General features: G+C 42.2%; 2 protein-coding genes across 2 annotated transcripts in view; one reads left to right on the forward strand and one right to left on the reverse strand.

Moving 5' to 3' along the window:
* Positions 1-4,187, reverse strand: part of LOC311143669 (uncharacterized protein) — a 55,221-nt gene extending 51,034 nt beyond the window's left edge. Inside the window, exon 1 of the mRNA XM_084179540.1 lies at positions 3,983-4,187. Coding sequence (XP_084035666.1) covers positions 3,983-4,051 — 69 coding nt within the window. The 5' untranslated portion in view covers positions 4,052-4,187. The remainder of the gene's footprint in view (positions 1-3,982) is intronic.
* Positions 4,188-4,408: 221 nt separating this feature from the next.
* Positions 4,409-14,401, forward strand: part of LOC311143831 (uncharacterized protein) — a 105,336-nt gene continuing 95,343 nt past the window's right edge. The window contains 3 exon segments of the mRNA XM_084179713.1: positions 4,409-4,495; positions 4,862-4,993; positions 5,239-5,293. Of these exon segments, the coding sequence (XP_084035839.1) occupies positions 4,926-4,993; positions 5,239-5,293 (123 nt within the window). The 5' untranslated portion in view covers positions 4,409-4,495; positions 4,862-4,925.

Consider the following 14,401-nt stretch of genomic DNA (forward strand, 5'->3'; position numbering starts at 1 on the left):
AGGCGCATTACCTTGGGACTAGCCCACCCAGGGATATCTAAGAAAACACACACACATAACTCCCCCAAATGTAGGCATTTTTACAATGGGGGAATCAGATGTCAGGCACAAGGGGCTTTCCCAGGGTGTATTGCTTTGTTGGTAGCCAGTCAGGGTCAGCTGTCCTCTTTGGGGAGGGCAATCCACCAGACCAGGTCCAGGATAGCCCAGTTGACCAGGCTTAGACACATGGCTGGGATAGAGACCAGACCCAGAATCACCTCATCCCCAAAGGAATCGAAGACAATCCCATCCTATACTTAGAGGATTCCCAAACTGAATCATCATCAAACGCAGGAATTCCAGGCTGATCCAAACCCATTTCATCCATCATATGCTGTGTATGAGACGTGTGTACTGTAATTCATACTGAAAAACATTTACTTCCCAAAATAATATTAATACTGTCTGTCTGTCTGTCGGAGGAGGGGTAGTTCCCGAATGACTTAAAAAACGGTTCTTCTCAACCCACAATCCACATTTGCAAACAAACAAGCACACACTCTAGCACAGACAGACGTGGTGGAGCAGTGAGATAACCAGCAGTTAGTGCCGCTTCCTCTGCTTTGGCATTCAGTTCATCCTGCCTTGGGAAAACTCGGGAACGCCGTGATCCAAACAGGAGGGTGAATTAGGAATAATCTTCAATTCCCACCACTTTCCCAATCCCTCCTTCCCACACACATCTGTTTCATCCAGGAATCTGTCAATCTGTCCCTCCTCCTCCTCCTCCTCCTCCTCCTCCTCCTGAGACTGATGACTGACTGGTCTGACTGACCATGGCCGCCGAGGGAAAGAATATTTATTCTCTGTTATTCAGACTTTATTTGTAGTGGCTAACCAGAAGTATGAAGAGGAGGTAGGCACCTAACAGCCTGAATGAAAAACCAATATTTTTTTTCTAAACATTTGGTCCAAATACCAACATACTGGTACAGGGCAGGTCAAAACGTTTTTTTTTTCTTTCTTCCTAACACTACACAGCTGATTCAAATGATCAAAGCTTGTTGATTAGTTGATTATTTGAATCAGCTGTGTAATGCTAGGGCAAAAACCAGAGGACTGAGTTTGGGAAGTCCTGCTTTACAGTAAGGGGGAAATAAGGCTTCCTCGTTATATTACTTAAAACATTGACTCAAAGCACTTACTTGCACAGACTTCTCATTGGGATTGGAAATATGATGTCAGCAAGAGAAGGAGGAGACATTCCTGACAGATAGCTGTTGTTTTCTTTTCTTATTCCTGACAGATAGCTGTTGTTTTCTTTTCTTATTCCTGACAGATAGCTGTTGTTTTCTTTTCTTATTCCTGACAGATAGCTGTTGTTTTCTTTTCTTATTCCTGACAGATAGCTGTTGTTTTCTTTTCTTATTCCTGACAGATAGCTGTTGTTTTCTTTTCTTATTCCTGACAGATAGCTGTTGTTTTCTTTTCTTATTCCTGACAGATAGCTGTTGTTTTCTTTTCTTATTCCTGACAGATAGCTGTTGTTTTCTTTTCTTATTCCTGACAGATAGCTGTTGTTTTCTTTTCTTATTCCTGACAGATAGCTGTTGTTTTCTTTTCTTATTCCTGACAGATAGCTGTTGTTTTCTTTTCTTATTCCTGACAGATAGCTGTTGTTTTCTTTTCTTATTCCTGACAGATAACAACAGCTATCTGTCAGGAATGTCTCCTCCTTCTCTTGCTGACATCATATTTCCAATCCCAATGAGAAGTCTGTGCAAGTAAGTGCTTTGAGTCAATGTTTTAAGTAATATAACGAGGAAGCCTTATTTCCCCCTTACTGTAAAGCAAGACTTCCCAAACTCAGTCCTCTGGTTTTTGCCCTAGCATTACACAGCTGATTCAAATAATCAACTAATCAACAAGCTTTGATCATTTGAATCAGCTGTGTAGTGTTAGGAAGAAAGAAAAAAAAGCTGCACCCGAGGACTGAGTTTGAGAAACGCTGCTGTAAAGCTCCTATTCTGGTACACTGTTTACATACATGGATTCTCTTTTCCAGTGAAAGCCAGTTTGAGAGCATTTCTGATAAACAGTGTAGAGTAATATCATCCACCCAACGTTGATTGAAAGCACAAGTGGTTGGGGCGTTTTCTCATTCCACAGCCCTCCAATTTCCAGAAAGGTAACTGGAAACAACTTTACGGAATGTTTTGGTAAAAGTGCCCTCATGTTAATAGACACATCTATTTAACATAATATTCAATACATCAGACATAATTCATCACCTTGGTAACAAGGGCCCACCATAGGGTCTACACACATACACATGCACAAACGCACGCACCTACTTACAGAGAGATCAATCTGTGGGGCAGATTGAATTATTTATTTGTTATTATCAAAAAAGTGAAATGCAGTATTAAGTACTAATAGACTAATAACACTGTAATGAATATGCATGTCTGCCCTCTATGCTTTCTAAACCTGCTCTCAGGTAGAAAGGGGAGTTGTGGCTCTAGTCAACTTGTCCAAACAGTGTATGCCTTGGGAGTTAACTGTGGTACTCCCCTGAACATCCATGTCTACCACTCCCTTCCCACTTAATGAAAATGTATAGCCATGTCCCTATGGATGGGAGGGGAGGTGAGGGGGCTGCATGTTTAGCATTTTCTACATTAACAAAGCACAGCAGGACTGTGATAAAAGACACACTGGAGATTTAAGAGGTAACAGAGAAATGCAATGTGAGCTGTCAGTCAGTCTGTCATGGAGTGAAGAGTTGGACGGTGCAGACACCTGCAGTGATATAGATATACACTGATACGAAAATGAGCTGACCCACATGCTTCTGTACAGTAAAATACATTTCTGTAATGTTAGAGTTCAGTCACAACTATTCAAAAAGCACAGAGATACAGAAGTAGGTATACTGTATGAACATATACTGTACACATAAACACACACAGCTGGGAGAGAGGTCAGCTCAGCCAACCTGCCCCCCCCTCTCCCCCAACCTGCCCCACCCTTCCCCCCCCTCTCCCCCACCCTTCCCCCCCCTCTCCCCCACCCTCCCCCCCCCCTCTCCCCCACCCTCCCCCCCTCTCCCTCCCCTTCTCCCTCCCTCTCCATCTTCCTCCCACTCCCTCTGCCTCTCCCTCATCAGACACACTGCAGGAAGCTGGCTTTAAGCTGCACACTCACCAAACAGCACTGAGTGAAACAACAGAGAGCGCTGCTAGCAGAATACTCTCTCTAGAGATTCTCAGAGCCACACTAAGCACTTTGACTGACCATCCTGCACTGCTCTGGAGGTATGATGTCAGAATAATTCAGAGCAGCATGTATCGTCAAAGTGACCAAGTCAATGACATTCACAGTATTATAATGTCTAATGTAAGTATAGTAATACGCTAAATAAAATATATTGTTTTATATATTTGGAGAAAGGATCAAAATGTTAGTTTTTTACATTAAAATCCAAAGAAATTGCAATTTCAAAGTGTTGGGTGAAGTTTTGTTCACTAATCAGCACTACTGTACAGTAATTCTGAGTGGTCAGTCATATCCAATATGATCCTGATAAATGGTGATAAGTCCTAAGAATTTGCCACCATGAGTTTGGACATGACGAAGTCGGGCTTTTTTGTGCAGGTTTTGTAAAGGTGTGGCGCAGCGGTCTAAGGCACTGCATCTCAGTGCTAGAGGCGTCACTACAGACCCTGGTTCGATTCCATGCTGTATCGCTATCGGGCTATGATTCGGAGTCCCATAGAAATGCATAGTAAGGTCGCATAATGTCATTTAATTTGTTGAACGTTACGCACGCACTCAGTCAATGCTCACTGCTGAGTCTTGGAGAGGCATCGAGCGCGCCTTCCAAAACTCCAAAAGCACAACTTATACAGTAGCCTATTTCTGAAGTTGAACACATAGACAGTAACAAAATACAGTTTTTACCATGTTCAATTAAAAAGTTAGTTAAAATTGCTCTTACCGCCGCCTCTGTCTGGTATACGGTGTAGGAGAGAGCCACCAACAGAACCAGGATGCCACGCTGAAACATTATCGCGTAGGGGCACAATGGAAATGTATGTAGGCCTACAACTGTCCCGAATGTCCACTAAAGACCACTTGTTGAAACCTTCGTATTCTTCTTCATAAAGGAAAATACAGGCTATCAACAGAGCTGCATATTTGCCCTCGACGTTGTGAGCTTCTTTCTGATCAATGCAAGTCGTTCTTGTTTCTCGTCAACCCCACCCCCTGTTTACGACCACCCTTGCCCATACACACGGACACAGCCCTGTTGTTACAAAGCACCACTTCAACTGTTGACTGTTAGGAGAGAGACTGCTCTCAGTCTTTTAGTCATTTTATTTGTATATTTCAGGATAGTCTTGGTAACAGAGCTAACGGGACACCTGTGCAGTGATTTTACTTCGCCGAGATCTTGCGCGTATACCCTCTCGCGCTAGACTCTTCCCCCGACAAGCGCAACACATCCCAGGTAGAGAAAGTACTTTTTGTGCAAATTGTTGTCTCGTTCATTAGCAAATTTGTTTAGAGATCTTATGTGGTTTTCCCATTTCCTTGTGCTATAATAGCCTACTTGGATAGCCTACGGGGATAGACAGCCCATGTGTAAAGCCTATAGACAAAGTCGCTTTCCAAACCCAACTACTCTTAAAGGAGATTTATAAACCGCATCCATGTCTCCACCTTTATATGAATATCATGTGTAACATTTTTTATATTGACTCACAAACGTTTACGCACGTGGGGGGCGAACGATGTCAAGTTTTCAACATGAACCAATATATACTTTTATGATGTCCTGTTGTTCAACAAATAAATGCCATGTTTTTTGTCTCAGTTGTGTTCGTGGGCCGCCCGACATGTATTAGGGCTACCACTAAACCTGGAGAAGAACACTAGGAATGAAGTTTGAAGTTCGGATGAGTGGGGCAATGCAGGCAACACACGAGAGAGAACTGAAGAACCGGAGGCAAGTGCTCAATGGGCTCTATTATTACAGTTAAGTCATTCAGCAGACGCTCTTATCCAGAGCGACTTAGAGAGTGCATACATTTTTTTTTTATACTGGCCCCCGGTGGGAATCGAACTCATAACCATGGCGTTGCAAGCGCCATGCTATACCAACTGAGCTACACGGGACATATTATGTTGCTATGTGAAGCAATTGTCTGTGTAAAATATATATTAACTCATTCACTCTCCCTTTCCTTTTAGGTTTCTGCTTCTATGTTTTTCCGTGGCCGCCATCCTAGCGTCAGGAGTTGACGCAGTAAGTTTTATTTCAACTCATCATGGGGTGGCGGGCGGGGGGGGGGGGGGGTTGTTGTTTTTAGGCCTATCCCAAACCTTAATCCTTACCTTAACCATTCGATGTTAATGCCTAACCTTAAGAATTTGGAGTTAATGCCTCAACTTAAGCATCTGCCTCTAATTCCAAAGGTTGCAAGTTTGAATCCAGCAATAGAGTTTGAGAAACATGGATGAATGTCTAATGTACAGAACTTATTTTGAGGGGGAAATGACTATCATTGCAGAGTGACCCATTGCATGTAGAGAGCAATATGTAGGGGTAATGACAACTGGCACAGGTTGAGAGCAGTTCAGGATGTGTCCACATAGAATTGGCTTTTCAGACGTAGCTACATCTTTGGTTGGGTGATGTTCCCATTTATTGCAGATATTGAAGCTAAATTTAATAGAGCAACTTTGTGAAGAGAGGTGCATTCTATAAGCATTTTCCTGTGATGGTAAGAACCCTCACCTGTGCTAACACTTTCTGGTCACCTGTGTACCATGTGACCAGTGACCTATAACCCCATGTGAGAGTCCCCCTAGTGTAAGTTAAAACATCCCTAGACACACAATAGACATTAAATGAGCACATACAGGGAGGCTAAAATGACTCCTACATCATGTCCTAAGGGCAAATCCACCATTTGGTTTGGTTCATCGCTGTTCTGATGAGACCCCATCCCTCCTCACACACTCTCTCTCTAAACTTCTCAAATATTCTGTAAAGAAAAAGGTACCTGATTAGGTAATTAGGGTGATGTCTGTTTGGTTCAAAGCTGAAGTGGACTGCTGACCTCTGCAGTGTTGTGGTTAGGGGTTGTGACTCCGGTGCAGGGTAGGAATGTTGACCTCTGTGGTTAAACATCAAAAAACCCTAATTGATTTGTCATGGTGATTATCCGCTAATAGAATCATCTCTCTACCAGCTCTCACAGTCTCATGTCAGAATTAGACGTTCATCCATGTTTCTCAAATGTCAAATTTCGAAGTTGTTCCAAACGTCAAATTTGGAAGTATTCAAGGTTAAGTTCAGGCATGAATCCAAATTCTTAAAGTTAGGTATTAACTCAGAATGGTTAAGGTAAGGGTTAAGGACTGCGACAGGCTTAAAACAGCTTTCTATCGCTGGTTTAGAACTTACAACCTTTGGAATCAGAGGCATGTATGGACATCAAATACTGACTTGAATCATGGGTGACCTGGCTGACCTCCTCCCTGTTCTTAATGCAAAAAGTATGTGCCACTGTGTGCATTCTCTCACTCAGGGTGTGTGTGTGGGCACCTTCTTGAGGAATGATTACCCACCTCCCAGACTTTCTCTGTATTGCAGTCAGGAGATTGGCTTTGACCTACATGTTGATCTGTCAGTACAGCTAACAGCCCATGACCAATTCACTAGGCATGCCAGTAGGCACCCGGTCCATTTAATAGACTGACAGTAAGCCAGTTGGCTCCTTAAAACCACAATACATACGTGTTTTTAGATTCACCTCTTGGATTTTAGTAGTGCTGAGCAATTAACCGAAATGTCGGTTTATTCATTATTTGAATTCCATTTAGTTTGGGGGTTTTCTGTGCACTCAACGCACCGTTTGTGTCGTTTCTCTAGAGAGATTTCTCTCTGAGACATGTTGTCCAACTCATCATAGTTAAGCGAATAAAAAAATATATATAAACTCAGCAAAAAAAGAAACGTCCTCTCACTGTCAACTGTGTTTATTTTCAGCAAACTTAACATGTGTAAATATTTTTATGAACATAACAAGATTCAACAACTGAGACATAAACTGAACAAGTTCCACAGACATGTGACTAACAGAAATGGAATAATGTGTCCCTGAACAAAGGGGGGGTCAAAATCAATAGTCAGTAACAGTCAGTATCTGGTGTGGCCACCAGCTGCATTAAGTACTGCAGTGCATCTCCTCCTCATGGACTGCACCGGATTTGGGGTGGGTGTTCCCCAATGCTGGAAGTGAAAAAGTTTGCAAACCCCTGGGCTAGCCTACTAGCCTGAAGGATGACTCTTTGGGGAGCACAGAGATAGATGGCTGGCTGGCTGCTACTGCCTGAGCAGAGATGAGATAATGACTTGGAATAAAATAATAAGTCATCAAAGAAAATAATAAAACATACACAACAACTGAAATATTTTATTAAAGTAATGTAATGTGAATAAAGGATGGTTTATTAATAGGTGATAAACAGTAATGGGCAGTCACTATTATCATTGGGGTTTTATTAATTAAATAATAAAGTCATCATCATACTAAAAACAAATATGTAATATACAACCAAAATATTTGATTAAAATAAAGTCATGTGAATAAATTATGGTTATTATTATTATTATTATTATGGTTAGAGCCTAATAAGTGATACTAATGGGCAGTCACTAAAATAAATGGCTTTATTCTGTGTTTTTACAGCATTTAACCCAGAATAGGGGAGGGAATGGCCGGCAGGGGATGTAGCTCAGTTGGTAGAGCATGGCGTTTGCAACGCCAGGGTTGTGGGTTCGATAAAATAATGTATGCACTAACTGTAAGTCGCTCTGGATAAGAGCGTCTGCTAAATGACTAAAATGTAAATGTAAAATGTAGTGCATTTATTGTTAAAAAAATCTAAACAGAAATTGAAAACCGTGATAATTTGTTTTAAAAAACGAACCAAAACCGAACCGACCTCAAAAAGCACTAATCGCTCAGCACTAGAGAGAGAGAGAGAGAGAGAGAGAGAGAGATTCCCATAAGAAAACTATAAATGTTGCCCCCCCAGCAAACCTCTCAGAGAGTTTCTACTCTCAAGAAGTTATGATACGGTCATCTTTGGTTACCATGAATCCACAACTAAACAGTGCAACACACTGTCAGCTGACCTTAAATCTCTCTCTCTCTCACTCTCTCTCTCTCTCTCTCTCTCTCTCTCTCTCTCTCTCTCTCTCTCTCTCTTGGACTTTATCAGAGCGTTCTAAGATGTCATAAAACTTGTGAAGGATTGTGGGAAAGGAAATAGGGAGCAGCAATAAACAAGGCCAGCATGTTTTACCAGAGGTAATAGCCAGTTAAATATAATGCTTTTATTATTTTTATCCTCTGTTTCCATGGACATATTCATTTCACATGGGACCTTTTATTTTCTCCTGTTTCTTCACACCCTTCGTGTGGTGGTCTTACCATTACCATTATGCATGCATTCCCTCAGTGTGTGTGCGTGCGTTTGTGTGTGCGTGCATACGCCCATGCATGTTTATTTGTTTGTTTGTTTGGTCGAGTTTGCCTCGATCAGGAATGTTTGTGCCAGATATGGTCAGAAGATCTGTGTGTTTTCATCTACAATAAGATCTTTCATATCATAGTTAAAGTGATTTTCGAGAGCAGATGATTAAAAGGCTCGTTGTGCTAATCTTTTATCAGATTTGGTCTCAGCCTGATGAGAAGCATGTGACATGGCTCAGGCCCTCTGTGTATTTTGCTACTTTAGGCCAAGCCTCTGATACCAGTGATACCAGGACAGAACAAGGGCTATTTTTAGAAAGGCAGCATCCAAGACTACGCTGTTTTCAGTTCAGCATTGGGACTTTTTCAGATTCAGCGAATGTCAGTTTCGTTTAGTTTAGTTGATTAGGATCCCCGTTAGCTACTGCACATGCAGCAGCTACTCTTCCTGGGGTCCACATAAAAAGTACAAATACATGACAAAGTACAGAACAGTAATATACAAGAACAACATAAGATATTACATTCAATTCAAAATAAAAATTAAATGAGAGTTATATATAGGAAAGACACCAAGAGACAACAAAAGTACTATTTACACACTATCAGGGCCGGCGCCAGAACGAATCAGTTGGACAGGCCTTTGATATCCATAGGCGGGCACTTTTTCTTTACGGGACCTCCTATGTGTGCACGCGATTGCACGTTCACAAGTTTTTAAAATGGGTGTTATAGTAAAGACCATAGGCAGCTCGTGAGTTTCGAGTTAGGGGAAGCTTACAATTTATCCTACCATTTCTACCGATCTGCGTGACAGTTATGATTATTTTTATATGCACATTTTCATGGAACAGTTTCATTTCAATAATAACATTTTAGTTTCTTAAAGTCATTGTCACGTGGTTAATCATACAAATCTGAAGTAAAATAATAAAAATCTCAAAGTAAATATTCAACTGAAGCACCAGCCTCTGCCATATGGACACATTGATACACTGTGGTCCATTGGTGGCTAAAGAAATGTGTGCATAGAACTCAGAGATACATAGACTATAGGCTAATGCAGCAGTAGGCCTATAACTTCCATCATCAACTAAGTAAAATACAAGGCCTAAAGCCGAGAAAAAAAACAGTAGAAAATATCCTGATGAAAATTGTATTTATTTCAATCACATTCATCTCTCCCTGCCTCCCTTTGACTTGAGCTATTGCTAGTGAAGTGCAATATTGTATCAAATCATCGACTGGGTCCGGACAGAAGCTGTCGCTAGCGAACTTGTAACATTGTACCAACTAGACTATTCTGGGCCCTCAGAGTTTCCCGCGCACAGAGAGCTCAGGACAGACAGCTCTCTTTTATGAAGTTTCCACTGGATATACAGTGAGGGAAAAATGTATTTGATCCCCTGCTGATTTTGTACGTTTGCCCACTGACAAAGACATGATCAGTCTATAATTGTAATGGTAGGTTTATTTGAACAGTGAGAGACAGAATAACAACAAAAAAATCCAGAAAAACGCATGTCAAAAATGTTATAAATTGATTTACATTTTAATGAGGGAAATAAGTATTTGACCCCTCTGCAAAACATGACTTAGTACTTGGTGGCAAAATCCTTGTTGGCAATCACAGAGGTCAGACGTTTCTTGTAGTTGGCCACCAGGTTTGCACACATCTCAGGAGGGATTTTGTCCCACTCCTCTGTGCAGATCTTCTCCAAGTCATTAAGGTGTCGAGGCTGACGTTTGGCAACTCGAACCTTCAGCTCCCTCCACAGATTTTCTATGGGATTAAGGTCTGGAGACTGGCTAGGCCACTCCAGGACCTTAATGTGCTTCTTCATGAGCCACTCCTTTGTTGCCTTGGCCGTGTGTTTTGGGTCATTGCTGGAATACCCATCCACGACCCATTTTCAATGCCCTGGCTGAGGGAAGGAGGTTCTCACCCAAGATTTGACGGTACATGGCCCCGTCCATCGTCCCTTTGATGCGGTGAAGTTGTCCTGTCCCCTTAGCAGAAAAACACCCCCAAAGCATAATGTTTCCACCTCCATGTTTGACAGTGGGGATAGTGTTCTTGGGGTCATAGGCAGCATTCCTCCTCCTCCAAACACGGCGACTTGAGTTGATGCCATAGAGCTCGATTTTGGTCTCATCTGACCACAACACTTTCACCCAGTTCTCCTCTGAATCATTCAGATGTTCATTGGCAAACTTTGTGGTGTGTTACCAATTGTTTTCTTGGTGACTATGGTCCCAGCTGCCTTGAGATTATTGACAAGATCCTCCCGTGTAGTTCTGGGCTGATTCCTCACCGTTCTCATGATCATTGCAACTCCACGAGGTGAGATCTTGCATGGAGCCCCAGGCCGAGGGAGATTGACAGTTCTTTTGTGTTTCTTCCATTTGCGAATAATCGCACCAACTGTTGTCACCTTCTCACCAAGCTGCTTGGCAATGGGCTTGTAGCCCATTCCAGCCTTGTGTAGGTCTACAATCTTGTCCCTGACATCCTTGGAGAGCTCTTTGGTCTTGGCCATGGTGGAGAGTTTGGAATCTGATTGATTGATTGCTTCTGTGGACAGGTGTCTTTTATACAGGTAACAAGCTGAGATTAGGAGCACTCCCTTTAAGAGTGTGCTCCTAATCTCAGCTCGTTACCTGTATAAAAGACACCTGGGAGCCAGAAATCTTTCTGATTGAGAGGGGGTCAAATACTTATTTCCCTCATTAAAATGCAAATCAATTTATAACATTTTTGACATGTGTTTTTCTGGATTTTGTTGTTGTTATTCTGTCTCTCACTGTTCAAATAAACCTACCATTAAAATTATAGACTGATCATTTCTTTGTCAGTGGGCAAACGTACAAAATCAGCAGGGGATCAAATACTTTTTTCCCTCACTGTATGTGATCATCAGATCATGATATTTTGCTCTTTCACACCAAGGCTTGGTGATTATCGAGGCCAGGAGTTTTGGAAAGATTTTTTAAAAACGGAGGAACTATCATTCGCAATGTATGTTAAAAAAACAGACTTTGTTTACAATGTATCAGGTGAAGAAGAAATTACGGAGAAGCTCAGCTTACAGTATTAGTGGTGGATGTGGTAAATTAAGACATTGCCAATTGGACACTTTCCTACATTTGCACGCGGCTGTAATTAATACATGCATTAACAGAAATGAATGTAACCAAATGACAGGATTATCAGTACATTTACTAGGCCTACTGGTGACATATGAAATGGGGATTTTTTTTTTAACAATCAAAGGGCAAGCAATTCACTAAATGAAACAATGAAGGCGCAAGAATTGGCCAGAGACAGCTGAGTAAATTCTGGAGAGCTGAGTGCATGCATTCTGGAGAGACACACCATATCTTTGCCACAGACCCCTCCCCTTCTTCTCTTTGCGAAGTTTAAAATTATACTCAAGACACATTATCTTTACACTAATTACAGATGCTTTTCACTGACAGCCGCAACTCAATCAGCTAGACATATTGCAACACGCTGCCCAAATTGCGGGCTTCTCAAATAGGCATAGGCCTACACACTTGTGATTTGAAACAATCCACAGCTACAGTATATATTTTAAATAAGCTAATGATCCTCTGTGGCTAAGTCATGCTCTCTGGTGAAGTATTTTGAATGTTTTTATTTAGACAGGAGTCATTTTATAATTTGAGCAAAACATCAATTTACTTTAGGGGAACCAGCATCCTAACAGGGCACTGTGCACCCGCCAACTTTTCTTTTCCAAATCGCAAGAGGCTGAAACCAGAGATCTGTATATAATGGCGAGATGCTTGAGTGTACCTTTTGGCGAAAAAGGAACAAAAACATACAAAAAAGGACAACAGTATGTCTAAAAATCCTGTTCCAGCAACATAACATTAAATAATATGCCTTGATGGCCATTGGCTGAATGTCACATTTGCCCTAACAACGGGAGTCATTGTCCCAAAGGCAGGATGGCAGGCGACAAACTTACGTCTGCATATTATGCCCATAGAAATGCATTGGGCTTATTCTGGACAGATTTTGGCGAGAGTGAGCCCTCTCGCTTTGCCTCTTCCTCTCTGCTGAAACTCTCTCACCAGAGAAAGCGACCGAGTGGGCGAAACAGCGCCCCTCTGTTTTACTATATCTAGCCCATGTTTCTGATTCTGTCTGGCCAGAAATTGTATGACATGCCAGGTCACCAAGAAAATACATTTCTTATCTAACATCACACACATATTCTCCAGATACTAACAGTTTGCACTTGGTGGCCTATAGCAGCACACTAAAATAAGATGCTTCAGATGAGGCAGGTGAACCTGCAACCACAGGACTTCTACTTCATTTGTCATGAGATCCTCTCTGAGCTTTACAGGAATATGGCTCTGAACATATACAGCAACACCTCCCCCGTAGTCATTCCTGTCTTTTCTATAGATGTTATATCCTTGTACTCCTACTGCTGTATCATCAAAAGTGCTGTCTAAGTGAGTCTCAGAAATGGCTAATATATTAATATGATCTAAGTTTAGCAAATTACTAATCTCATGAATTTTGTTTCTGAAGCTACACATATTTATATGAGCTAACTTTAACCCTTTCCTGGGTAGCTTATATAAAACTGAACTCATAATGATAATAGGTTGTATTTCTAATAATTATATTTCTGATAATAACAAAGAAGGAATTTGTGGATTGTTGAGCAGATGCCTCATCTGGTTTAGCACGTCTGCAGCAGGGTGCTCTATTCTTTGTGCCACTTCTGCATAGCTGTCTTGCTGGACTGTTGGTCTCTTCTGATTGGGGTGTTGTACTGTTAGCATAGGGGTTAGTGGGGTGTGGGGGTGTTGTCCACTCTGGAAGGGGCCCGATGTTGCAGGGTGGAGCTGGCCTATCTGAGTGGGGCCTGGTGGTGTAAACATTGCCAAATAATGTTCCTCTAAATAATGTGGAAGGGCACATCTCCACATGGCAACAGGGTGGACAAAGTGATTTTGGTGTTAGGAAATCTCTCTGCAGCTCTGGCTGCCACTTGCTGTATTGTAGGAGCTACATGTCCTCTCATTGCCATCAAATCATTAGTACCTGTGGGAATTTTCAAAGCACTTGCTGTTGCTGGGCAACATAGCTTTCTGACTGACATGCCAGAGAATAGCAGTTACTCTCTGAGAAATGTCCCATTGGAGTCACGTAAAATGAAGGCCATTGGGTGCTCTGCCTGTGTGTTGCTGTTGTGGGCTGTGGTGTCTGGAGTGGTGTTTTTTGGACGGAGTGGGGTGGGGACCACAGCTGGCCTTCCATTGTCTTCCTCTCTCCTGAAGGTCCCAGCATGGCTCCGCTGGTGCTGGTGCTCTGGGGCTGGGAAGTGAGGATCTTGGGGAAGTCTGGTCAGACCTATCCGACGAGGGGAATGTGCTGGTGTGTACTGGGTCTGATTACTGACCTCGTGCTGAGTCTGTGTGAGTTCCAGAGGTTCACTATGAGAAGCTGTGGTACTGCCGATGAGGGGATGTGAGGGTGTGGTAGTGAGGGTTGTAGTAGGCTCCAGTTGTGCATGCACACGCACACACACAGGGATTTTGTATGTGACCTCCCAGCAGAGGGAAGGAAGGGTTCGTTAACAGTAATGTTAACAGGATGTTTAGTATAGGACCCTCGGAGTGACTTGAGATTATCCTGTTTGGAGAATACATTTACAGATGTGTCTCAGCCTAGCAGGATGAGGATGAGAGGATCATGAGGATGCCTGAGTTGACGGGAAGCGTGTTTGATCCAGTGGGGTGTGTGGATGAAGAAACAGTATATTTGTGGTTGCAGAATATTGAACCTGGCAAACAGTCAGGGACATCTGCTCTAGCGATTA

Source organism: Coregonus lavaretus, assembly GCF_964263955.1.
Source record: "Coregonus lavaretus genome assembly, chromosome: 16".
NCBI lineage: Eukaryota > Metazoa > Chordata > Actinopteri > Salmoniformes > Salmonidae > Coregonus > Coregonus lavaretus.